Genomic DNA, 26,714 nt, shown 5'->3' with positions numbered 1-26,714 from the left:
CCTCTCTACTACCTCTCTACTACCTCTCTACTACCTCTCTACTACCTCTCTACTACCTCTCTACTACCTCTCTACACCTCTATACTACCTCTCTACTACCTCTATACTACCTCTCTACTACCTCTATATACCTCTATACTACCTCTCTACTACCTCTATACTACCTCTCTACTACCTCTATATACCTCTATACTACCTCTCTACTACCTCTCTACTACCTCTCTACTACCTCTATACTACCTCTCTACTACCTCTCTACTACCTCTATACTACCTCTCTACTACCTCTCTACTACCTCTCTACTACCTCTCTACTACCTCTCTACTACCTCTCTACTACCTCTCTACTACCTCTCTACTACCTCTATACTACCTCTCTACTACCTCTATACTACCTCTATACTACCTCTCTACTACCTCTATACTACCTCTATACTACCTCTATACTACCTCTCTACTACCTCTATACTACCTCTATACTACCTCTATACTACCTCTATACTACCTCTATACTACCTCTCTACTACCTCTCTACTACCTCTATACTACCTCTCTACTACCTCTCTACTACCTCTATACTACCTCTCTACTACCTCTCTACTACCTCTCTACTACCTCTCTACTACCTCTATACTACCTCTCTACTACCTCTATACTACCTCTATACTACCTCTCTACTACCTCTCTACTACCTCTATACTACCTCTATACTACCTCTCTACTACCTCTCTACTACCTCTCTACTACCTCTCTACTACCTCTCTACTACCTCTATACTACCTCTCTACTACCTCTCTACTACCTCTATACTACCTCTATACTACCTCTATACTACCTCTCTACTACCTCTATACTACCTCTATACTACCTCTCTACTACCTCTATACTACCTCTCTACTACCTCTATACTACCTCTATACTACCTCTCTACTACCTCTCTACTACCTCTATACTACCTCTCTACTACCTCTATACTACCTCTATACTACCTCTATACTACCTCTCTACTACCTCTCTACTACCTCTATACTACCTCTCTACTACCTCTATACTACCTCTCTACTACCTCTCTACTACCTCTCTACTACCTCTCTACTACCTCTCTACTACCTCTCTACTACCTCTCTACTACCTCTCTACTACCTCTCTACTACCTCTATACTACCTCTCTACTACCTCTATACTACCTCTATACTACCTCTATACTACCTCTCTACTACCTCTCTACTACCTCTCTACTACCTCTATACTACCTCTCTACTACCTCTATACTACCTCTATACTACCTCTCTACTACCTCTCTACTACCTCTATACTACCTCTATACTACCTCTCTACTACCTCTCTACTACCTCTCTACTACCTCTATACTACCTCTCTACTACCTCTCTACTACCTCTCTACTACCTCTCTACTACCTCTATACTACCTCTCTACTACCTCTATACTACCTCTATACTACCTCTCTACTACCTCTCTACTACCTCTCTACTACCTCTATACTACCTCTCTACTACCTCTATACTACCTCTCTACTACCTCTCTACTACCTCTATACTACCTCTCTACTACCTCTATACTACCTCTATACTACCTCTCTACTACCTCTCTACTACCTCTCTACTACCTCTCTACTACCTCTATACTACCTCTATACTACCTCTCTACCACCTCTCTACTACCTCTCTACTACCTCTATACTACCTCTCTACTACCTCTATACTACCTCTCTACTACCTCTATACTACCTCTATACTACCTCTATACTACCTCTCTACTACCTCTATACTACCTCTATACTACCTCTATACTACCTCTATACTACCTCTATACTACCTCTCTACTACCTCTCTACTACCTCTCTACTACCTCTCTACTACCTCTATACTACCTCTATACTACCTCTATACTACCTCTATACTACCTCTCTACTACCTCTATACTACCTCTATACTACCTCTATACTACCTCTATACTACCTCTATACTACCTCTATACTACCTCTCTACTACCTCTATACTACCAGTGTTTCCTCCAGGAATTTTTACAATGGTGGCGGGTAGTGCTGACCGCGCGCACGCGCATGAAACGCGCACGCGCGCTCAAAACAACGACGTAATTTCAGCCAAAACTCGAGTGTCTCTTATTGTCTGTGTCTGCATGTTTTTCCAGCATGTAATTCTGTTGTCAATAAAAACAAAAACACTGATCTGACGTTTTTTTTCACAACGTTATTACTTGTCACTTTAAGCCCAGGAGGGAGTTAGCGATTAGCGATGTTTAGCTTAGCTTAGTTTAACAGAAGTATCTTCACTTTTAACATGACTTCCCGTGGTCGTAGAGGGCTGGTCGACGGCTTAAAATGACCGTGTAGACCTGTAGACCTTATCCAGCTATAGTCTTGTGTTTCTACCCCGGGCATAGCCGGTGTTATTCACGGACAAACACTCCTGTTAGAGTGGTTCTAGTACACTGGACATAGGTAACACATAGAGAGGCTTCTCCTCTCTCTCTCCATCCTACACTACACTACACTACGCATCCTATACTACACTACACTACGCTAGCTCGCGGTGTTCGGGTGACAGCCAGGGCGCGTTCGTAAATACGCTCTGGAAATCTGATCAGCACTCACGGAATGCCTCTTGTCCAATCAAATGACTTGGTCCCTTTATGACGTTGAACCCAGTGTGCGCTCCGGGGCTCTCAGAGCGAATTTACGAACGCAGCCTCAAGTTCAATACTCGCGACACACACGGACTGGTCCAGTTTCAGCGCTTGTGGGTGTGTCTAGCGCTGTGAAGGTCTGAAAAGCGGCCTAAATCTTCTTTTTTTTTTTGGGGTTGAGAAATCTGAATGGTGGCGGAGGAAATTCCATCGTGGCGGTCCGCCACGATGAAATGCATGTAGAGGAAACACTGACTACCTCTATACTACCTCTATACTACCTCTCTACTACCTCTATACTACCTCTCTACTACCTCTCTACTACCTCTATACTACCTCTCTACTACCTCTATACTACCTCTATACTACCTCTATACTACCTCTCTACTACCTCTATACTACCTCTCTACTACCTCTATACTACCTCTATACTACCTCTCTACTACCTCTCTACTACCTCTCTACTACCTCTATACTACCTCTCTACTACCTCTATACTACCTCTATACTACCTCTATATACCTCTCTACTACCTCTCTACTACCTCTATACTACCTCTATACTACCTCTCTACTACCTCTCTACTACCTCTATACTACCTCTCTACTACCTCTCTACTACCTCTATACTACCTCTATACTACCTCTCTACTACCTCTCTACTACCTCTCTACTACCTCTCTACTACCTCTATACTACCTCTATACTACCTCTCTACTACCTCTCTACTACCTCTATACTACCTCTCTACTACCTCTCTACTACCTCTATACTACCTCTCTACTACCTCTCTACTACCTCTCTACTACCTCTATACTACCTCTATACTACCTCTCTACTACCTCTCTACTACCTCTATACTACCTCTATACTACCTCTCTACTACCTCTCTACTACCTCTATACTACCTCTCTACTACCTCTCTACTACCTCTCTACTACCTCTCTACTACCTCTCTACTACCTCTATACTACCTCTATACTACCTCTCTACTACCTCTATACTACCTCTCTACTACCTCTATACTACCTCTCTACTACCTCTCTACTACCTCTATACTACCTCTATACTACCTCTCTACTACCTCTCTACTACCTCTCTACTACCTCTCTACTACCTCTATACTACCTCTCTACTACCTCTCTACTACCTCTCTACTACCTCTCTACTACCTCTCTACTACCTCTCTACTACCTCTCTACTACCTCTCTACTACCTCTATACTACCTCTCTACTACCTCTCTACTACCTCTATACTACCTCTATACTACCTCTCTACTACCTCTATACTACCTCTCTACTACCTCTATACTACCTCTATACTACCTCTCTACTACCTCTCTACTACCTCTCTACTACCTCTATACTACCTCTCTACTACCTCTCTACTACCTCTCTACTACCTCTCTACTACCTCTCTACTACCTCTCTACTACCTCTCTACTACCTCTATACTACCTCTCTACTACCTCTCTACTACCTCTCTACTACCTCTATACTACCTCTCTACTACCTCTCTACTACCTCTCTACTACCTCTATACTACCTCTCTACTACCTCTATACTACCTCTATACTACCTCTCTACTACCTCTCTACTACCTCTCTACTACCTCTATACTACCTCTCTACTACCTCTCTACTACCTCTATACTACCTCTCTACTACCTCTATACTACCTCTCTACTACCTCTCTACTACCTCTCTACTACCTCTCTACTACCTCTCTACTACCTCTCTACTACCTCTATACTACCTCTCTACTACCTCTATACTACCTCTCTACTACCTCTCTACTACCTCTCTACTACCTCTCTACTACCTCTCTACTACCTCTCTACTACCTCTATACTACCTCTCTACTACCTCTATACTACCTCTCTACTACCTCTATACTACCTCTATACTACCTCTCTACTACCTCTCTACTACCTCTATACTACCTCTATACTACCTCTCTACTACCTCTCTACTACCTCTATACTACCTCTCTACTACCTCTCTACTACCTCTATACTACCTCTCTACTACCTCTATACTACCTCTCTACTACCTCTATACTACCTCTCTACTACCTCTATACTACCTCTATACTACCTCTCTACTACCTCTATACTACCTCTATACTACCTCTCTACTACCTCTCTACTACCTCTCTACTACCTCTATACTACCTCTCTACTACCTCTATACTACCTCTATACTACCTCTCTACTACCTCTATACTACCTCTCTACTACCTCTCTACTACCTCTCTACTACCTCTATACTACCTCTCTACTACCTCTCTACTACCTCTCTACTACCTCTCTACTACCTCTATACTACCTCTCTACTACCTCTCTACTACCTCTATACTACCTCTCTACTACCTCTATACTACCTCTATACTACCTCTATACTACCTCTCTACTACCTCTATACTACCTCTCTACTACCTCTATACTACCTCTATACTACCTCTCTACTACCTCTATACTACCTCTATACTACCTCTATACTACCTCTCTACTACCTCTATACTACCTCTCTACTACCTCTCTACTACCTCTCTACTACCTCTCTACTACCTCTATACTACCTCTCTACTACCTCTCTACTACCTCTCTACTACCTCTCTACTACCTCTATACTACCTCTCTACTACCTCTATACTACCTCTCTACTACCTCTATACTACCTCTATACTACCTCTATACTACCTCTCTACTACCTCTATACTACCTCTCTACTACCTCTCTACTACCTCTATACTACCTCTCTACTACCTCTATACTACCTCTATACTACCTCTATACTACCTCTCTACTACCTCTCTACTACCTCTATACTACCTCTATACTACCTCTCTACTACCTCTCTACTACCTCTCTACTACCTCTCTACTACCTCTATACTACCTCTCTACTACCTCTCTACTACCTCTCTACTACCTCTCTACTACCTCTATACTACCTCTCTACTACCTCTATACTACCTCTATACTACCTCTCTACTACCTCTCTACTACCTCTCTACTACCTCTATACTACCTCTCTACTACCTCTATACTACCTCTCTACTACCTCTCTACTACCTCTATACTACCTCTCTACTACCTCTATACTACCTCTATACTACCTCTCTACTACCTCTCTACTACCTCTCTACTACCTCTCTACTACCTCTATACTACCTCTATACTACCTCTCTACCACCTCTCTACTACCTCTCTACTACCTCTATACTACCTCTCTACTACCTCTATACTACCTCTCTACTACCTCTATACTACCTCTATACTACCTCTATACTACCTCTCTACTACCTCTATACTACCTCTATACTACCTCTATACTACCTCTATACTACCTCTCTACTACCTCTCTACTACCTCTCTACTACCTCTCTACTACCTCTCTACTACCTCTATACTACCTCTATACTACCTCTATACTACCTCTCTACTACCTCTATACTACCTCTATACTACCTCTATACTACCTCTATACTACCTCTATACTACCTCTATACTACCTCTCTACTACCTCTATACTACCAGTGTTTCCTCCAGGAATTTTTACAATGGTGGCGGGTAGTGCTGACCGCGCGCACGCGCATGAAACGCGCACGCGCGCTCAAAACAACGACGTAATTTCAGCCAAAACTCGAGTGTCTCTTATTGTCTGTGTCTGCATGTTTTTCCAGCATGTAATTCTGTTGTCAATAAAAACAAAAACACTGATCTGACGTTTTTTTTCACAACGTTATTACTTGTCACTTTAAGCCCAGGAGGGAGTTAGCGATTAGCGATGTTTAGCTTAGCTTAGTTTAACAGAAGTATCTTCACTTTTAACATGACTTCCCGTGGTCGTAGAGGGCTGGTCGACGGCTTAAAATGACCGTGTAGACCTGTAGACCTTATCCAGCTATAGTCTTGTGTTTCTACCCCGGGCATAGCCGGTGTTATTCACGGACAAACACTCCTGTTAGAGTGGTTCTAGTACACTGGACATAGGTAACACATAGAGAGGCTTCTCCTCTCTCTCTCCATCCTACACTACACTACACTACGCATCCTATACTACACTACACTACGCTAGCTCGCGGTGTTCGGGTGACAGCCAGGGCGCGTTCGTAAATACGCTCTGGAAATCTGATCAGCACTCACGGAATGCCTCTTGTCCAATCAAATGACTTGGTCCCTTTATGACGTTGAACCCAGTGTGCGCTCCGGGGCTCTCAGAGCGAATTTACGAACGCAGCCTCAAGTTCAATACTCGCGACACACACGGACTGGTCCAGTTTCAGCGCTTGTGGGTGTGTCTAGCGCTGTGAAGGTCTGAAAAGCGGCCTAAATCTTCTTTTTTTTTTTGGGGTTGAGAAATCTGAATGGTGGCGGAGGAAATTCCATCGTGGCGGTCCGCCACGATGAAATGCATGTAGAGGAAACACTGACTACCTCTATACTACCTCTATACTACCTCTCTACTACCTCTATACTACCTCTCTACTACCTCTCTACTACCTCTATACTACCTCTCTACTACCTCTATACTACCTCTATACTACCTCTATACTACCTCTCTACTACCTCTATACTACCTCTCTACTACCTCTATACTACCTCTATACTACCTCTCTACTACCTCTCTACTACCTCTCTACTACCTCTATACTACCTCTCTACTACCTCTATACTACCTCTATACTACCTCTATATACCTCTCTACTACCTCTCTACTACCTCTCTACTACCTCTATACTACCTCTATACTACCTCTCTACTACCTCTCTACTACCTCTATACTACCTCTCTACTACCTCTCTACTACCTCTATACTACCTCTATACTACCTCTCTACTACCTCTCTACTACCTCTATACTACCTCTCTACTACCTCTATACTACCTCTATACTACCTCTCTACTACCTCTCTACTACCTCTATACTACCTCTCTACTACCTCTCTACTACCTCTATACTACCTCTCTACTACCTCTCTACTACCTCTCTACTACCTCTATACTACCTCTATACTACCTCTCTACTACCTCTCTACTACCTCTATACTACCTCTATACTACCTCTCTACTACCTCTCTACTACCTCTATACTACCTCTCTACTACCTCTCTACTACCTCTCTACTACCTCTCTACTACCTCTCTACTACCTCTATACTACCTCTATACTACCTCTCTACTACCTCTATACTACCTCTCTACTACCTCTATACTACCTCTCTACTACCTCTCTACTACCTCTATACTACCTCTATACTACCTCTCTACTACCTCTCTACTACCTCTCTACTACCTCTCTACTACCTCTCTACTACCTCTCTACTACCTCTCTACTACCTCTCTACTACCTCTCTACTACCTCTCTACTACCTCTCTACTACCTCTCTACTACCTCTATACTACCTCTCTACTACCTCTCTACTACCTCTATACTACCTCTATACTACCTCTCTACTACCTCTCTACTACCTCTATACTACCTCTCTACTACCTCTATACTACCTCTATACTACCTCTCTACTACCTCTCTACTACCTCTCTACTACCTCTATACTACCTCTCTACTACCTCTCTACTACCTCTCTACTACCTCTCTACTACCTCTCTACTACCTCTCTTCTACCTCTATACTACCTCTATACTACCTCTATACTACCTCTCTACTACCTCTCTACTACCTCTCTACTACCTCTATACTACCTCTCTACTACCTCTCTACTACCTCTATACTACCTCTCTACTACCTCTATACTACCTCTCTACTACCTCTCTACTACCTCTCTACTACCTCTCTACTACCTCTCTACTACCTCTCTACTACCTCTATACTACCTCTCTACTACCTCTCTACTACCTCTCTACTACCTCTATACTACCTCTCTACTACCTCTCTACTACCTCTCTACTACCTCTCTACTACCTCTCTACTACCTCTCTACTACCTCTATACTACCTCTCTACTACCTCTCTACTACCTCTCTACTACCTCTATACTACCTCTATACTACCTCTCTACTACCTCTCTACTACCTCTATACTACCTCTATACTACCTCTCTACTACCTCTCTACTACCTCTCTACTACCTCTATACTACCTCTCTACTACCTCTCTACTACCTCTATACTACCTCTCTACTACCTCTATACTACCTCTCTACTACCTCTATACTACCTCTCTACTACCTCTATACTACCTCTATACTACCTCTCTACTACCTCTATACTACCTCTATACTACCTCTCTACTACCTCTCTACTACCTCTCTACTACCTCTATACTACCTCTCTACTACCTCTATACTACCTCTATACTACCTCTCTACTACCTCTATACTACCTCTCTACTACCTCTCTACTACCTCTCTACTACCTCTATACTACCTCTCTACTACCTCTCTACTACCTCTCTACTACCTCTCTACTACCTCTATACTACCTCTCTACTACCTCTCTACTACCTCTATACTACCTCTCTACTACCTCTATACTACCTCTATACTACCTCTATACTACCTCTCTACTACCTCTATACTACCTCTCTACTACCTCTCTACTACCTCTATACTACCTCTCTACTACCTCTATACTACCTCTATACTACCTCTATACTACCTCTCTACTACCTCTATACTACCTCTCTACTACCTCTATACTACCTCTATACTACCTCTCTACTACCTCTATACTACCTCTCTACTACCTCTCTACTACCTCTCTACTACCTCTCTACTACCTCTATACTACCTCTCTACTACCTCTCTACTACCTCTCTACTACCTCTATACTACCTCTCTACTACCTCTCTACTACCTCTCTACTACCTCTATACTACCTCTCTACTACCTCTCTACTACCTCTATACTACCTCTTTACTACCTCTCTACTACCTCTATACTACCTCTCTACTACCTCTATACTACCTCTATACTACCTCTATACTACCTCTCTACTACCTCTCTACTACCTCTATACTACCTCTATACTACCTCTCTACTACCTCTCTACTACCTCTCTACTACCTCTCTACTACCTCTCTACTACCTCTATACTACCTCTCTACTACCTCTCTACTACCTCTCTACTACCTCTCTACTACCTCTATACTACCTCTCTACTACCTCTCTACTACCTCTCTACTACCTCTATACTACCTCTCTACTACCTCTATACTACCTCTCTACTACCTCTCTACTACCTCTATACTACCTCTCTACTACCTCTATACTACCTCTATACTACCTCTCTACTACCTCTCTACTACCTCTCTACTACCTCTATACTACCTCTCTACTACCTCTCTACTACCTCTCTACTACCTCTATACTACCTCTATACTACCTCTATACTACCTCTATACTACCTCTATACTACCTCTCTACTACCTCTCTACTACCTCTATACTACCTCTCTACTACCTCTCTACTACCTCTATACTACCTCTCTACTACCTCTATACTACCTCTATACTACCTCTCTACTACCTCTATACTACCTCTCTACTACCTCTCTACTACCTCTCTACTACCTCTATACTACCTCTCTACTACCTCTCTACTACCTCTATACTACCTCTCTACTACCTCTCTACTACCTCTATACTACCTCTCTACTACCTCTCTACTACCTCTCTACTACCTCTCTACTACCTCTCTACTACCTCTCTACTACCTCTCTACTACCTCTATACTACCTCTCTACTACCTCTCTACTACCTCTCTACTACCTCTATACTACCTCTCTACTACCTCTCTACTACCTCTCTACTACCTCTATACTACCTCTCTACTACCTCTCTACTACCTCTATACTACCTCTCTACTACCTCTCTACTACCTCTCTACTACCTCTATACTACCTCTCTACTACCTCTCTACTACCTCTATACTACCTCTCTACTACCTCTATACTACCTCTCTACTACCTCTATACTACCTCTCTACTACCTCTCTACTACCTCTCTACTACCTCTCTACTACCTCTCTACTACCTCTCTATACCTCTCTACTACCTCTATACTACCTCTATACTACCTCTATACTACCTCTCTACTACCTCTCTACTACCTCTCTACTACCTCTCTACTACCTCTCTACTACCTCTCTACTACCTCTCTACTACCTCTCTACTACCTCTCTACTACCTCTATACTACCTCTCTACTACCTCTATACTACCTCTATACTACCTCTATACCTCTCTACTACCTCTATACTACCTCTATACTACCTCTATACCTCTCTACTACCTCTACACTACCTCTCTACTACCTCTATACTACCTCTCTACTACCTCTATACTACCTCTATACTACCTCTATACCTCTCTACTACCTCTATACTACCTCTATACTACCTCTATACCTCTCTACTACCTCTATACTACCTCTATACTACCTCTATACCTCTCTACTACCTCTCTACTACCTCTCTACTACCTCTCTACTACCTCTCTACTACCTCTATACTACCTCTCTACTACCTCTCTACTACCTCTCTACTACCTCTATACTACCTCTCTACTACCTCTCTACTACCTCTCTACTACCTCTCTACTACCTCTCTACTACCTCTATACTACCTCTATACTACCTCTCTACTACCTCTATACTACCTCTCTACTACCTCTCTACTACCTCTCTACTACCTCTATACTACCTCTCTACTACCTCTCTACTACCTCTCTACTACCTCTATACTACCTCTCTACTACCTCTCTACTACCTCTATACTACCTCTCTACTACCTCTATACTACCTCTCTACTACCTCTCTACTACCTCTCTACTACCTCTATACTACCTCTCTACTACCTCTATACTACCTCTCTACTACCTCTCTACTACCTCTCTACTACCTCTATACTACCTCTCTACTACCTCTATACTACCTCTCTACTACCTCTCTACTACCTCTCTACTACCTCTATACTACCTCTCTACTACCTCTATACTACCTCTATACCTCTCTACTACCTCTCTACTACCTCTATACTACCTCTCTACTACCTCTCTACTACCTCTCTACTACCTCTATACTACCTCTATACTACCTCTCTACTACCTCTCTACTACCTCTCTACTACCTCTCTACTACCTCTCTACTACCTCTATACTACCTCTCTACTACCTCTCTACTACCTCTCTACTACCTCTCTACTACCTCTATACTACCTCTCTACTACCTCTATACTACCTCTATACTACCTCTACTACCTCTCTACTACCTCTCTACTACCTCTCTACTACCTCTCTACTACCTCTCTACTACCTCTCTACTACCTCTATACTACCTCTATACTACCTCTCTACTACCTCTCTACTACCTCTCTACTACCTCTCTACTACCTCTATACTACCTCTCTACTACCTCTCTACTACCTCTCTACTACCTCTATACTACCTCTCTACTACCTCTCTACTACCTCTATACTACCTCTCTACTACCTCTCTACTACCTCTATACTACCTCTATACTACCTCTCTACTACCTCTCTACTACCTCTATACTACCTCTATACTACCTCTCTACTACCTCTCTACTACCTCTATACTACCTCTCTACTACCTCTCTACTACCTCTATACTACCTCTATACTACCTCTATACTACCTCTATACTACCTCTCTACTACCTCTATACTACCTCTATACTACCTCTATACTACCTCTCTACTACCTCTCTACTACCTCTCTACTACCTCTATACTACCTCTATACTACCTCTCTACTACCTCTATACTACCTCTCTACTACCTCTCTACTACCTCTCTACTACCTCTATACTACCTCTCTACTACCTCTATACTACCTCTATACTACCTCTATACTACCTTTCTATACCTCTTTACTACCTCTCTACTACCTCTATATTACCCATAAAACCTGCAGGCCCACCACAGCCACATTACAATGAACAAATAGTAGAACATCAAGGTTTATTCATATCACACATGTTGGACTAATAAGCCGTACAATGTGTTTCATGATAAATACAAGAGAACAAATAGAAAACATGACAAGCAGGAATTAAAACAAATAGAATGCAAATAACTGAAAGTCCCCCCCCCCCCGTCTCTCTCTCTCCCAGTATGATCCAGGCATGTGGCAGCAGTGAGGAGGTGACAGGCTTGTCTCAGGCGGGACAGAAGATGTTTGAGAAGATTGAGAAGTCTCCCATCCCCATTGTAGCTGCCATAAACGGCTCCTGCCTGGGTGGAGGTCTGGAGGTGTGTGTTTCCCTGTGTGTGTGTCTTCGTGTGTGTGTGTCTTCGTGTGTGTGTGTGTGTGTGTGTGAGTGTGTGTGAGTGTGAGAGAGAGACACATATGTTAATGAGTTACAAACACAAAGGTCAGTTTGTCATCAGTTACAAAGGTTGAAACATAAATGTTCTCTCTCATATATCTCTGTGTGTTCTACCTGTGTTGTGGTGTGTGTGTGTGCGTCTGTGCGTGTGTGTGTGTGTGTGTGTGTGTGTGTGTGTGTGTGTGTGTGTGTGTGTGTAGTTTGCGATCGCCTGTCAGTACCGTGTGGCTACTAAGAGCAGGAAGACCATCCTGGGAACTCCAGAGGTGATGCTAGGTCTGCTGCCTGGAGCCGGGGGCACACAGAGACTGCCCAAGATGGTATACACACTACACACCTCCATACAGTACACACCTCCATATACACTACACACCTCCATACAAGTACACATCGTTACATTTATCAAACCACATTTTGTACAGAACTGTGCTAACAAAGGGAGAAGCTAAATCAAATCTGGAATATCTGGGATACTTAATCAAAAGTATTCCAGCCATGAGAATTCAAACAATAAAAAAAAATGTGTGGACTGTAGAGACTAATGCTGTGTGTGTGTGTGTGTGTGTGTGTGTGTGTGTGTGTGTGTGTGTGTGTGTGTGTGTGTGTGTGTGTGTGTGGTGTGTGTCTGTCTGTGTGTGTGTGTGTGTGTGGATCTGTCTGTCTGGTGTGGGTCTGTCTGTGTGTGTGTGTGTGTGTGTGTGTGTGTGTGTGTGTGTGTGTGTGTGTGTGGTGTGGATCTGTGTGTGTGTGTGGTGTGTGTCTGTCTGTGTGTGTGTGTGTGTGTGTGTGTATAGGTGGGTCTCCCCGGGGCGTTTGACATGATGCTGACTGGCAGGAACATCAAGGCAGATAAAGCCAAGAAGATGGGCCTGGTCCACCAGCTGGTCGACCCACTGGGTAGGAGTCTGTTCGCTTTCACATTTTTTTCACATTCCTTTACAACATAAAGGGGCGGTTTCCCAGACAAAGATGAAGGCTATTCCTTGTCTAACATCTCAGTTGAAGCTGCCTTTTAGTCCATGATTGGTTATAATAGGCCTAACATGGAGAAATGAACCCTTCAGGTCCTGGTCTGAAGCCTGCAGAGGAGAGGACCATAGAGTATCTAGAGGAGGTGGCTATCGGCGTGGCGAGAGGAATCGCCAACAAGAAAATCCCCCTGACCAAAGAGAAAGGCCTCATGCAGAGTAAGCTGCTGTAGCCACACATACACTGAACACACACACACACACACACACACACACACACACACACACATATAGTACACTAGAACACTTACATGATTAACACCAAAAAATACACTATGAACACTGCAATAACATGTGTGTGTGTGTGTGTGTGTGTGTGTGTGTGTGTGTGTGTGTAGAGCTGCAGGATACTGTGATGAGTCTTGGCCCAGTAAGGAACAAGATCTACAAAACGGTCAATGAGAAGGTGCAGAAACAAACCAAAGGACTTTACCCTGCTCCTGTCAAAATCATAGAGGTAAGATACACACACACACACACACACACACACACACACACTCACACTCACACACGCATATACTGTACACACACCTCTACACTACAAACATTCTCCCACAATCTGTCATTCACTCTCCCACCACACATGGAGTTCACACACACTCCCTCTGTCTGTTGTGTGTGTGTCAGAGTGTGCAGGCCGGGGTGGAGAAGGGAGCTGACGCTGGCTACCTGGCTGAATCTGAGGTGAGCTGCACATCTCCTCCTTAACCCTGGACCCTGCTCTGAGAACTACCTCCTTTATACTCCCACTTAAAGCCTATCTGCTTGAATTCCACAATTGAGTCTGTCTCTCTCTCTCTCTCTCTCTCTCTCTCTCTTTCAGAACTTTGGGAAACTAGCGATGACATCAGAATCCAGGGCTCTGATTGGTCTTTACCAGGGTCAGGTGATCTGTAAGAAGAACCGCTTCGGAACCCCAGAGAGGCCGGTGAAGTAAGCGCAGTGGGAGTGGGGCAGTTGTGGGGTGTCCAATCACAATGTCATCTAGTCCATACTGCCAGTGCTGTCTCTGGTCCAATGCTGAGGCCGTGTCTTTGTGTGATTGGTCAGGAACCTAGCGATCCTAGGGGCGGGGCTGATGGGAGCGGGCATCGCCCAGGTGTCGGTGGACAAGGGCCTGACCACTGTGCTGAAGGACACCACCGTGGATGGGATCAGCAGGGGAGAACAACAGGTCTACAAAGGGTAAATGTGCACACACTCACACACTATTGTATGGGCTGTACTGTGTGTCTGTCTTTGAGCAGCATGGTTATGACAGAGAGTCACCACTAGAGGCCGCCACTTAAGGACTGCAGCATAGGCGTGAATGCAACAGTTATGTTTCTGATGTTCATATCTCTCCTTAACTTTACACCATTAGTCTTTTACAGACCCAGAAAAAGCTCATACACACAAACATTTTTTTTTTCACACTTATGTTTTTATTGAGTTTTCATGAAACATTGACAACACAACACATAAACAACAAAAAACAACAATATACACACTAGTTGTCTGGAGATACACATAATAAAATGCACAGCTTACTCTTAGGTGTCAACTCTGTAAATATTCCACTTTTCCCATTTCCTATTGAATGCGTTTTCTTGGATTCTCAGAACGTATGTCAACTTTTCCATAACAAAAAGATCTTGTACAATTTCCAGCCACTGTTCCTGTTTCGGAGCGTTCACATTAAGCCAATTCCTGGTTATAGCTTTCTTACTAGCTGCAAGCAAAACCTTAGTCAGATAGAGATCGCCTCCCCCCACAACATCTTTAATGTTCCCAAGATACATCACCGGGCAGGTATTTGGGATTCCATATCCCATAATAGTTTTGATTGATTGATTGATTGAAAACTTTATTAGAAGATTTGCAGAAGTAGGTACATGAAAGTACATATTACATACAAGGTCAACTAACAGGATAAAAACCCAAGAAAGCCACTGGCTTATTTCAATTGGGGTCCTTGATACTCAATTAATCGTTACATGTAAGACAGACAACTGTCTTAACTGCATTAACCATCTCCCAATATGGCCTTATCTTTGTACAGTTCCAGAAAATGTGCGAGTGGTCAGCCTCCATGTACCCACACATCCTCCAGCACTGTTGCTGTACGCCAAGTTGCTTGCTCTTTATTCTGGGTGTTATGAAAAAGCGAGTCAGGTTCTTCCAGCAGAACTCCCTCCATACTAATGAGTTTGTGGATGTAAATTGCGTCTCACACATTTGAAACCATTCTTCCTCTGATATTTGGATTTTCAACTCTGCTTCCCATTTTGCTTTTATGTAAAGAGTCGAGTCCCCCCTGCTTCCCCCCAAAGCCTGATAGAAAGCAGAGATGATCCGAGACCCCCTCTGCTGGTATGCATCCACAATCACCCCAGTCACAGTATCTAAAGATTCATCTGCATTCAACTTTATCGTTTTAACAAAATAGTGTCTTAATTGCATGTATCTAAAATAATCCCTGTCTAGAATACCATAATCCGTCTGTAGATCCTGGAAACTCCTCAATTCACCCTTCTCTGAAACCGTACACATTGCCGTCATGCCCTTTCGCACCCATTCTTTGAAAGTTGAATCATACACCCCTGGTTTGAAATTGGAATCGTATGCAAACCACCTCAGCGCGTGGACCCCTCTCTTTAATTTGTATTTTGTTACTACCGCCTTCCAGACTTCTAGTGTAAATGCAACTATTGGATCCATCTCACCTCTCAGAGCCCTCACCAAATTTCTATCCCCCACCAAGGCCTGAACGTGATGACCCTGCACTTCCCTTTCCATATCTTTCCATCTAGATTCATAATCGGGTCTACACCAGCAGGCCAAAGGTCTGAGCTGAGCTGCATAAAAGTATTCCCTGAGATTTGGTAAAGCCATTCCCCCTTTACTCTTAGGCAGCTGAAGCGTCGTAAATTTTATTCTTGGTCTTTTACTATTCCAAACGAATCTAGAAATCATTCTGTCCCAGGTTACAAATTTATTTTGGGGGACATCGATTGGAAGAGACTGGAAGAAATACAGCAGCCTAGGCAGGATATTCATTTTAACAGTTTGTATTCTGGCACTGAAGTCTAAAGGAAGAGTGGACCACCTTTCTACATCCTTTCGAATATTGTCATCAATTTTGTTGTAATTAGCTTCAAACAGGTTGGAAAATGTTTTGGTTATATTTACACCAAGGTAGGTCATTATTTTGGAATTCCATTTTAGGTTGTATGCACGTCTAATTTGTTGTGATGGGGAATAATTAAATGTAAGAATTTGTGTTTTTGTTATGTTCACTTTATATCCTGAGTAGTAACCATATATTTCAAGTAGGTTCATCAGCTTTGGGAAACATACGTCAGGTTGTTCAAGAAAAACTATAATATCATCCGCAAAAAGCCCAATGATATGATCTTTCCCCCCTATATTACACACAAACATTTGATGCAAAGAATTTTTTTTTTTTTTTGGGGAATGCATTAAGAAATGGAACGAATGGTAGTGAAAACAAAAGTAATATTTGAACATAATAAGTTCAGTTCAAGTGCTGCAATTAGTTGGATTTGTGAGATTCTGTGTGTCAATCTTCAGCTGTATTGTCTGTCTGAAATCTCTTACCATTGAATGTTCCTCCCTGTTCACCCACCCATGGGCTTCAGGACCTTATATATCTATCTATAGAGGGAGAGAGAGTGAGAGAGATAACATGCATTAATTACGTGACGTAGGTGGACATATCAGGTAGAGGTATCAAGGTAAATGTTACCACATAAGTGTAGGGCTGCTCTTGTTCATACCTTTGTGTCATGTTGTCAATTTGACCTGCTGGGATGCAGGTGGACTTCCTGTCTCTTTCTTGTGAGGAACTTCCTATGGGGTCATCTTATTAGTCAGCCTGCATTGTTCCTCTGGAGAGAACCCTTTCATTTCTCTCCATCTCCTCAGATCTCTCTGTCATATCCTTCTGTTCCTCTCCTCCTTTGTCATCCTTTCATCATGGCTGTCTAATCGGGGTCTGCATCTCTTTTTCCTCTCTCTTTCTTTCTTCTATTTTCATATCCTTCCTTTTATGTTCTTGTGGTTTTGTTTTAAAGGAAACCATAATTCTCAAAATATTTTCCTATCTTTTGAAGTAGCGTGTAAGCCAGAAGTGACTGTACAAGCTACTGTACGATAAACCTTCATCATTTTGCTTAGGTCTGTGCTGCCTGTACCAGAGTAATGAAGGTGTATTTGAATAGTAGACTTGAGTCACTCCTGGCCCATAGTCATAGGTTGCTGCCCAGGTAAGGATAAGATAAATTAAGGATAAGTTCTCCTTTCCTCTCCACACACACTTTTCTCTCCGTCTTTTTGGTTTCTTTTCGTCTCTAAGAGAGTCGTCGCTGTCTGTCCATTCTTCATCGGCGTGTGGACCTGCTTTCTTTTTGACGCTACCCTGTTTCTCGTTCTTCTTTTCTGTTTGTTTGACTATCTCCACCACGTTATCTGTGTCGGTCCGTTCTTCATCACTCTCCTCTGTCTCCCCATCGCTCTGGACGTTGCCTTTCGTGTCCTCATCCTTTTGCTTTATTCCATCGCTCACGCCATCCTCACGTGTCTGTCCATTCTTCCAGACTATTGTCTGTCTCAACCTTTCTGTTTCTTTCCAAGTTTGCCCTCTCACCATTGGCAGTTGTTTCTCGTCTCTCACTAGAGTCAGTCTGTGACCCCCTCTCTTCATCGCATTCCAAGGATTCCTCCTCTTTCTCTGCTCTGTGTTTCTCCTCTTTCACTCCCTCCACCTCTTTTCTCTCCTCCACCTTTCTTGTTGTCTTTATTTTCGATCTCTCTCATCCTCCTCTCCGGTTTCTTCTTTTTTATCTTCCTCAGGCGTTTTCTCATTCTTTTCCTGCATGATCTCCCCCTCAAGCTTTCTCTTTCTTAATCTGTCATCCCCCTGCTCTCTCTCCTCCTCGTACTCCCCCTTTCTTCTCCACTCCGTTGTCTTTCTTTCCTCTCCCTTTCTCATTAGGTTATTTATTATTATTTTTATTTTTTTTATTGTTTTTCAGATTTTATCCCCTTTTTCACCCAATTTGGTAGCCAATTGAACCCAACCTAGCATCCAATTATCCCCTGCCTATTGCGTAGGATCCGCCGCAAGACCCCGTGGCCGGCAGTCCCAGAGGAGGGCGCCAGGCAGACTAGCTGACTGGCTCCTCGAGCCCAGTACCGTTACTCCAGCACCAGACGGGGGCGGTGTTGCGCGACGGATCCTTGTCCGGAACTACTCCTATACCGCCATCCAATATGTCGCTCCCCGTGTGTGCCCCAGCCATATCCGGATCTGGCGAGCTGGGATACGATCCCAGTCCCCGGTGGGCAACTTGCACTAGTGGCCAGTGCTTAGACCGCTACACCACCGCGGGGCACAGGTTATTGATTGTTGCCTTTATCTCCTCAACCGTTGCCTTCCCCTGTTGCCGCCTCTCCTCTAAGCTTGCCGTCCCTCTTTCTCTCTCATCCTCCTCTCTCTTCCTTTCCAGACCGTTAATTTTCTCAAATTCAGTCTCTTCTTGCTGTCTTGGTCTGCCTCTCTCTTTCTTTCCTTTCCCTTGATTCCCTCTTAGAGTTTTGTTCCATGAACAACTCAAGGTACATTCCTTCCTTCTTTTTTCTTGGTTCTCCTCCCTCCCTTCCCTCTCTTTTCTCTTTTCATCCCTCATTCTCTCCTGCGGACTGTGTTGCTTTCTCTGCTTATTTTTTTGCCTCATTTTTCTCTTTTGCATTTCGCTCTGTCCTCTACCTCTCTTCTCAGCTCCTTCTTCAGGATTTCTTTGATCGAATCCTCTTCCTCCATTTTGCATCTCTCCTCATTCTCCCTCTTGTCCTCCTCCTCCTCCCCCGTTCTGTCTCTTCTCTTCTCTTCTCTGGAACTCCCTCCCCACAGTGTTCCGCAACGCCCCCACCCTGGACTCCTTCAAACTAGCCCTCAAAACCCATCTGTTCTCCAAGGCATTTGGCCCCTAGTCATTGTTTTAGTTTTTGCTTTGTTTGTTTTCTGTTTTGTCTGTCCGTTTCATCCACTTGTACAGCGTCCTTGGGTTTTTGAAAGGCGCTATATAAATTAAAGTTATTATTATTATTATTCTCTTCCTCTCCTCTAAGTCTTTCTCTTCTATCCCTCTCTCCCTCTTTAGGAGTTCCTCGTCCTTCCTCCGCTGTGTGTCTTTGTCATTCTCTCCATCTCCATCTTCCTATTTCTTCTTTCAATCTTCCTCTCCTCCTCCAGCCTCTCATAGTTCCCCTCGCTCCCATTCTCTCCATCCGTCTTCAGACGTTTTCACAAAGCTCCAGATCTTGAGTGGGACTTTCCTCGCCAGTTTGTGTAATCTGTCCATCCTGCTCTCTTTGTGCTCTAGCCAAGCCCACCTCCTCATCACCAAAACACCAGTGGTCATTATTCCACTTCTCCATAAGAACTGTGATGGAGAGAGGTAGAGTTGTGGGATGTAAAGCAGACCTGTTGTGTCTCTATCAAAGGTGTGCAATGCTACAGTTTAACAATACAGTATATTAAAACACACATAGAACAAACATGAAACAAAAACAAATTCACCCGATTCTATTACATCTGATCTTAAAATAAGTAAGTAAGTAAGTAAGTAAGTAAGTAAGTAAAGCTTTATTTATATAGCACCAGACCTTTCATACAAGAAATGCAGCTCAAAGTGCTTTACAACAGGAATAAGAACATAAAGTGAATATAATAAAAACATATACAAGCATAGAATGAATATAAAAGCAGGGGAAAGGTATTCTGCTGATGAGGAGATAGCGATTACTAAGCATTAAGACAGAGGTTGTACATTGTTTTCCTTTTTTAAATGTATTTTTATTGTATTTTATTTTGACCTTTTCTTCTGCCTCTGCAGTTTGATGGATGTGGTATGCACATGGTATCTCACAATGCACCCAGAAATCCCAGAATGCACTTGTGGCCGTTTGCCAAACCCCTGTGGTTTGAGTAACAGTGTGTTCCATCTGACTCACCTCTAACTGATGTCTTACCATACCACCTAGGTTGAACGATAAGGTGAAGAAGAGGGCTCTGACGTCGTTTGAGCGTGACTCGACCCTGTCCAACCTCTCCACTCAGCTGGACTACTCAGGCTTCCACACAGCAGACATGGTCATAGAGGCTGTGTTTGAGGACCTCAGCATCAAACATAGAGTACTGAAGGAGGTGGAGGCAGTGAGTATATACACGCCATGTAGCTGACGCTTTTATCCAAAGCGACTTCCATTGCAGTGAGTGCATACATTTTCAGTATATATGGTCCCAGCGGGAATCGAACCCACAACCTAAGTGCTGTTAGCGCCATGCTCTACCAACTGAGCCACAGAGGACCACGTACACACACGTACACACACGTACACACACGTACACACACGTACACACACGTTCACTCACTCACTCACTCTCTCTCTCTATCTACACACGTTAATGTACATGCTATACACACACAGAGGACGGTATGTGCCATGTGTATATATAGCTGATGCACATCTAAATATGAGTGTGTGTGTGTAACTGTGTCTGTGTTGCTAGGTGATTCCTGACCACTGTGTCTTTGCTACCAACACCTCAGCCCTGCCCATCAAAGACATCGCCGCTGCCAGCAAACGCCCCGAGAAGGTCAGTCACACACACACACACACTGAACCAAAAACAGACTAATATTTCTTTAGAGAGTAAACACAAATGTTGTCATTTGTTGTTGATGTGTGTGTGTGTGTGTGTGTGTGCGCACGTGTGTGCAGGTGATAGGCATGCACTACTTCTCTCCAGTCGATAAGATGCAGCTGTTGGAGATCATCACCACAGACAAGACGTCCAAAGACACCACCGCCTCCGCTGTCAGCGTGGGACTGAAACAGGGGAAGATCATCGTCGTCGTGGGGGTGAGCACACACACGAGAGACACACACACACACACAGTGGGGAGGACATTATAATGTAGGGACACATTCATTTAATGGACTTACTCTTCCCTCTCTCCTTTTCTCTCTCTGTCTCTCTCCTCTCCTTCTCTCTCTCTCTCTCTCTCTCTCCCTCTCCCTCTAGGATGGTCCAGGGTTCTACACCACTCGTTGCCTGGCGCCCATGCTGGCGGAGGCTGTCAGGCTGTTACAGGTCAGTCACACACACACACACACACACACACACACACACAACACACAACACACACAGAGATGGAACAATCAGCTCGTCTGCTCAGAGATATAGAACCACTTTAACCGCTAACGGCAAGACCTTTGTGGGCGGGTTTTCTTGCAGGAGGGGGTGGGGCCAAAGAAGCTCGACGCCTTGACGACAGGCTTCGGCTTCCCGGTTGGCCTGGCGACGCTGGCCGACGAGGTCGGCATCGACGTGGCCGCCCACGTGGCAGAGGTAGCTTCAACGTCATGTGACATGGCGTCATTCTGAGGGGGGGGTTATACAGAAGATAGACATCATTAGACCTGGGGTACCAGAGGTGTGCTCTCTCATAGCACTTATAGTTGTGTGTGGGTGTGGGTGTGGGTGTGGGTGGGGGTGGGGGTGGGCGGCTGTGGCGCAGGAGGTAAAGCCGCTGTCTAATGATCTCAAGGTTGGCAGACTGGCGGTTCGAGCCCCGGCTGGCCACATGTCGAAGGGTCCTTGGGCAAGACACTGAACCCCAAATTGCTCCCAGTGAGCGAGCCGGCGCCTTGCATGGTAGCTTGCCACCATTGGTGTGTGAATGAGTCTGTGAATGAGAGGCCGTTGTAAAGCACTTTGCATAAAGGTGCTATATAAGTGCACAGTGAGTCCATTTACCATTCGTGTGTCTGTGTGTAGGATCTGGGCAAAGCTTTCGGCTCTCGCTTCGGTGGAGGAAATGTGGATGTCCTCAAGACCCTGGTGGAGAAAGGCTTCAAAGGTAAGAGTTACCGGTAGTCCTGATACACACACACACACACACACACACACACATACACACATTCTACACGCATGTTGTAGTAAGGAGGCTAATGTGTGTGTGTGTGTGTGTGTGTGTGTGTGTGTGTGTGTGTCTGTGTCTGTGTCTGTGTCTGTGTCTGTGTCTGTGTCTGTGTCTGTGTCTGTGTCTGTGTCTGTGTCTGTGTCTCTGTCTGTGTCTGTGTCTGTGTCTGTGTCTCTGTCTGTGTCTGTGTCTCCAGGTCGTAAGTCCGGTAAGGGATGCTACGTCTATGGAAAGGGGAAGAAGGACAAGAGTGTGAACCAGGAAGCTGAAGAAATCCTCCTGAGATTTAAACTAGTGGCACCTCCCACCGTGTAAGAGACTCCTCTTTCCTATTCATCAACCCCCGCCCTTTCCTGTGTGTATTCTCTAATCTCTTCTCCTGGCTCAACTGTAGGTGCGTTTCCATAAGACAGTCTGATTCGCATTTCGAGGTGATTCGCATCAGTTTGAGATGATTCGCATGAGACATTTTATGGAAACGGCTTGATTCGCACAAAGCTCGCTTGAGGTGGTTTTTGCCTTATGTGAATCACCTCTCATTTGTATCAAGGTTTATGGAAACAGGTCATTCGAATAAACTCGCGTCTCCCTGGTTATTCCCTTACTCGTGATGAAAACATGTCTGCTAAACATGTCTTGGCAAACAGCAAAGAAATGCCACAATATACCAGGACTTAAGAAACGAGATGCCCTACAAAGGATTTGACATTGTGTTTTTTGCATTGCAGTTGGGACAGTTCTTTACATCAACTATATACATGTAAATACTGACGAAATACTCTGGCAAAATTAAGTTTTACGTAGCTTAGCTTATTCGCTCCAACCAAGTTAATGGAAACGCTCCACATTTCATGGAAACGCTCCACATTTCATGATTCGCATTTCGAAATTCGCTGAACTTTTATGGAAACACAACTTGTGTGTGTGCGTGTGCGCCCTTGTTTGTTGCAGGTCGAGTGACTCCGACGTCCAGCTCCGGTTGGTGTCCCGCTTTGTCAACGAGGCAGTGATGTGTCTGCAGGAGGGGATCCTGAGTAACCCAGTGGAGGGAGACATCGGCGCTGTGTTCGGACTGGGCTTCCCCCCCTGCCTGGGCGGTACGACACACTATACACACACACACACACACACACACACCACACACAGACATAAACGCAAACTGTGTTTGTTGCTAGTTAATCGTTCATCTCTCTGTTGGTCTCCAGGTCCATTCAGGTATGTGGACTCGATCGGGGCGGACCGCCTGGTGGCCATAATGAGCCGCTTTGAAGCTGTTTATGGTAATCAGTTCGCTCCCTGCCAGCTGCTATTGGACCACGCCAAGGATTCAACCAGGAAGTTCCACAAGTAACCCGGCCCCCTCCCTCCCTCACTCTCTCCGTCACCTCAACAAAAGAAAAAAAACTTTCCTAGTCAGCTAGCTTCACCACCGCGGGAATAACTTTGGGCAGTTTTTTAATAGTTTTTTTTTGTTTATAGCCATAAAATGATTTGGTCATGAAACCGGTATGAATGCAGTCTGTGAAGATTACTAATGCCCTGTTCCAAATTCACCCCCTGGTCCTTATCTCTTAGGCTGCTGTGTAGATCCTGCTGGACGGGGATAATGGTAATGGGTCAACGTTGCCCATTAGACTGTGGTGGAATTAATCTATAAGTGGATGAACGTCATTGCTTACTCTCACCTGAGGCTTTCAGATCTAGGGGCCAGGGTTGGGTTTGGGCGCCTCCTCCTGCCTTATTAACTCAGGACTGTTAGCTAGGCCTTTTGCACTTAAGAGCGTGTCTCTGATGACTGTGTGTTACTTTGTGTCGGAAGTCGTTTATTTTGTAAATCTGTGAATTATGCAATGAGACTCAATGATGATGGCCTTATCTTCAATAAACCACGCAACCTCCAACTCTGTCTGTGTCTGTGTAATTTCTGACACAAAAAAAACCAACAAGGATGAAGGACCCTCAGTTCAGAGGTCATTAAGGCCTCTATTTATTCATCTTTTACAACTCTTTAATGGTTACATCACACAAAGCTGATCAGTGTGTTGATTTACCAGAGCCACGTAGACCCTTCTATATATGACTGGTTTAGACTACAGTCTAAAGTTAAACATCATCATCACTATCTGTAGAGAGGCACAAACAACAACACCGCATAACGCAGTGGTAACCGTAGTGAATCGTCATGGCGACATAGCCCCCAGTACCGTCATGGCCGCCTGTTGCGGTCAGAGACGCAGTTATGGGGTTACCATAGTGACTGCCTGCAGCAGGCAGTGGTTAGTAAACTTTAGACACGGTCTTTCATTAAAAACGGGAGAAGTTTTCCTCTCTTCAGTCACTCCCTTTAACCTCTCCTCATCGTCAAACACAGCCTCGCTGCGTTACAGTTGCCCAGTTCCACTGAAGAGGAATATAATTAATCTGTGAACTGTGAAGATGTAGTGGCTAGAGGCCTGAATGAAGCCTAGGGGGCTAATTGTGCTTCAAGAATCAGTCTTGGTCCAGTTTCACAGATACACCACAGGATGGCAGTGTCGAGCTGAGTTCTATCCCTCAAGAGCTTCTGCCCCAATTAGGGAGGGTCAGTCACCCGGTTGGTTTGATCAGAAGGCACATTCAGGACGGCTCCATGGTGAGCAGGCACATAATCAGGACAGGCAGCTGTGTGGGTGTGTGTATGTGCATTTGTGTGTGTATGTATATTTGTGTGTGTGTGTGTGTGTTAGATCTTGGGCCTCCAGCCTTGTATGAACTGAGTGATCTTGGTGACGTGCAGCCGGCTCAGGTGGAAGTCATGTGACAGGATCTCCTCGTTGAGCTGCACCAGGAGGCTGCCGTCGATCCGCTCTCTCTGGAACACGCCCACCGCCGCCTCCGATAGGCCGATGAACCTCAGACAGGCGGACACCTCTTCCAATGAGAGCGCCGACAGGTCGGCGGGCGGGCGCCAGGTAGGGTCGCTCGTCCCGGCGGACACTTCGACGACCCCGGGGGTCCCCCCCCCGCCCTCGGCGCCTCGGGAGAACTCTATCGTGTGGTTGGACGAGGGCTCGGGGGACGGGCACGGCGAGGGCCGCGCGAAGGGGTTCAGCGCTCCGAAGGGAGCGAATCGGCTCTGAGGGGGAGGCGGCCTCAGCTTAGGGCCAGAGTTATAGAAGCCCTGAGGGGCGGGGTCTGCCCACGGCTCGGCCCAGGTGGCCTGCGCCGGCTGGGGATTGGCAGTACAGTCTGCGTGGAGGGCAGGGATTGGCTCAGGGCTGGAGTGGGCTGGGTTAGGGGCGGGACAGTCACCCCAGGAGCACGGATAACAGTAGAGAGAGGAGTCTGGAGATGGGGAACAACTGGAGGGGGAGAGAGAGAGAGAGAGAGAGAGGGAGAGGGGAGGAGATGGAGAGAGTGTGAGAGAAAGACAAACAGATGCCCCATACAGACAGTAAGAAGTGTGTGTGTGTGTGTGTGTGTGTGTCTCACTTGTCCTGCAGGCCAGAGGAGTAGAAGGACAGAGTGGGTCTCGGGGAGTGGGAGGTCTTGGGGAAGCGTGGCGGGACCGGGGGGCTGGGGGCCGGACTAGAGGAGGAGCCTCCTTTAGAGCACCGAGGAGGAACAGGAGGAGCGATCAGGAACCGACACTCCTCCCTCACCTATACACACACACACACACACACACACAAAGAGAGCTAGCAACACACACTTCTTCCTTGCCTGGGAACAAGAGAAAGTAAGTG

At 44.9% G+C, this 26,714-nt stretch overlaps 2 protein-coding genes across 2 annotated transcripts in view; one reads left to right on the top strand and one right to left on the bottom strand.

The window, feature by feature from the left end:
* Positions 1–24,893, top strand: part of hadhaa (hydroxyacyl-CoA dehydrogenase trifunctional multienzyme complex subunit alpha a) — a 34,007-nt gene extending 9,114 nt beyond the window's left edge. Inside the window, exons 5-21 of the mRNA XM_080526107.1 lie at positions 12,753–12,891; positions 13,169–13,288; positions 13,763–13,865; positions 14,033–14,155; positions 14,335–14,453; positions 14,624–14,680; positions 14,820–14,929; positions 15,047–15,181; positions 21,044–21,215; positions 21,573–21,659; positions 21,785–21,925; positions 22,089–22,157; positions 22,302–22,415; positions 22,845–22,926; positions 23,186–23,300; positions 23,941–24,086; positions 24,195–24,893. Coding sequence (XP_080382233.1) covers positions 12,753–12,891; positions 13,169–13,288; positions 13,763–13,865; positions 14,033–14,155; positions 14,335–14,453; positions 14,624–14,680; positions 14,820–14,929; positions 15,047–15,181; positions 21,044–21,215; positions 21,573–21,659; positions 21,785–21,925; positions 22,089–22,157; positions 22,302–22,415; positions 22,845–22,926; positions 23,186–23,300; positions 23,941–24,086; positions 24,195–24,340 — 1,978 coding nt within the window. The 3' untranslated portion in view covers positions 24,341–24,893. The remainder of the gene's footprint in view (positions 1–12,752; positions 12,892–13,168; positions 13,289–13,762; positions 13,866–14,032; positions 14,156–14,334; positions 14,454–14,623; positions 14,681–14,819; positions 14,930–15,046; positions 15,182–21,043; positions 21,216–21,572; positions 21,660–21,784; positions 21,926–22,088; positions 22,158–22,301; positions 22,416–22,844; positions 22,927–23,185; positions 23,301–23,940; positions 24,087–24,194) is intronic.
* A 117-nt stretch (positions 24,894–25,010) lies between these two features.
* The window catches only part of gareml (GRB2 associated, regulator of MAPK1-like), an 8,064-nt gene continuing 6,360 nt past the window's right edge, over positions 25,011–26,714 (bottom strand). The window contains 2 exon segments of the mRNA XM_080525657.1: positions 25,011–26,330; positions 26,461–26,630. Of these exon segments, the coding sequence (XP_080381783.1) occupies positions 25,712–26,330; positions 26,461–26,630 (789 nt within the window). The 3' untranslated portion in view covers positions 25,011–25,711.

The sequence above is a fragment of the Nansenia antarctica genome, assembly GCF_963989245.1.
Source record: "Nansenia antarctica genome assembly, chromosome: 3".
NCBI lineage: Eukaryota > Metazoa > Chordata > Actinopteri > Argentiniformes > Microstomatidae > Nansenia > Nansenia antarctica.
The sequence above is the reverse complement of the archived record's forward strand: the minus strand, read 5'-3'. Positions and strand labels throughout refer to the sequence as shown.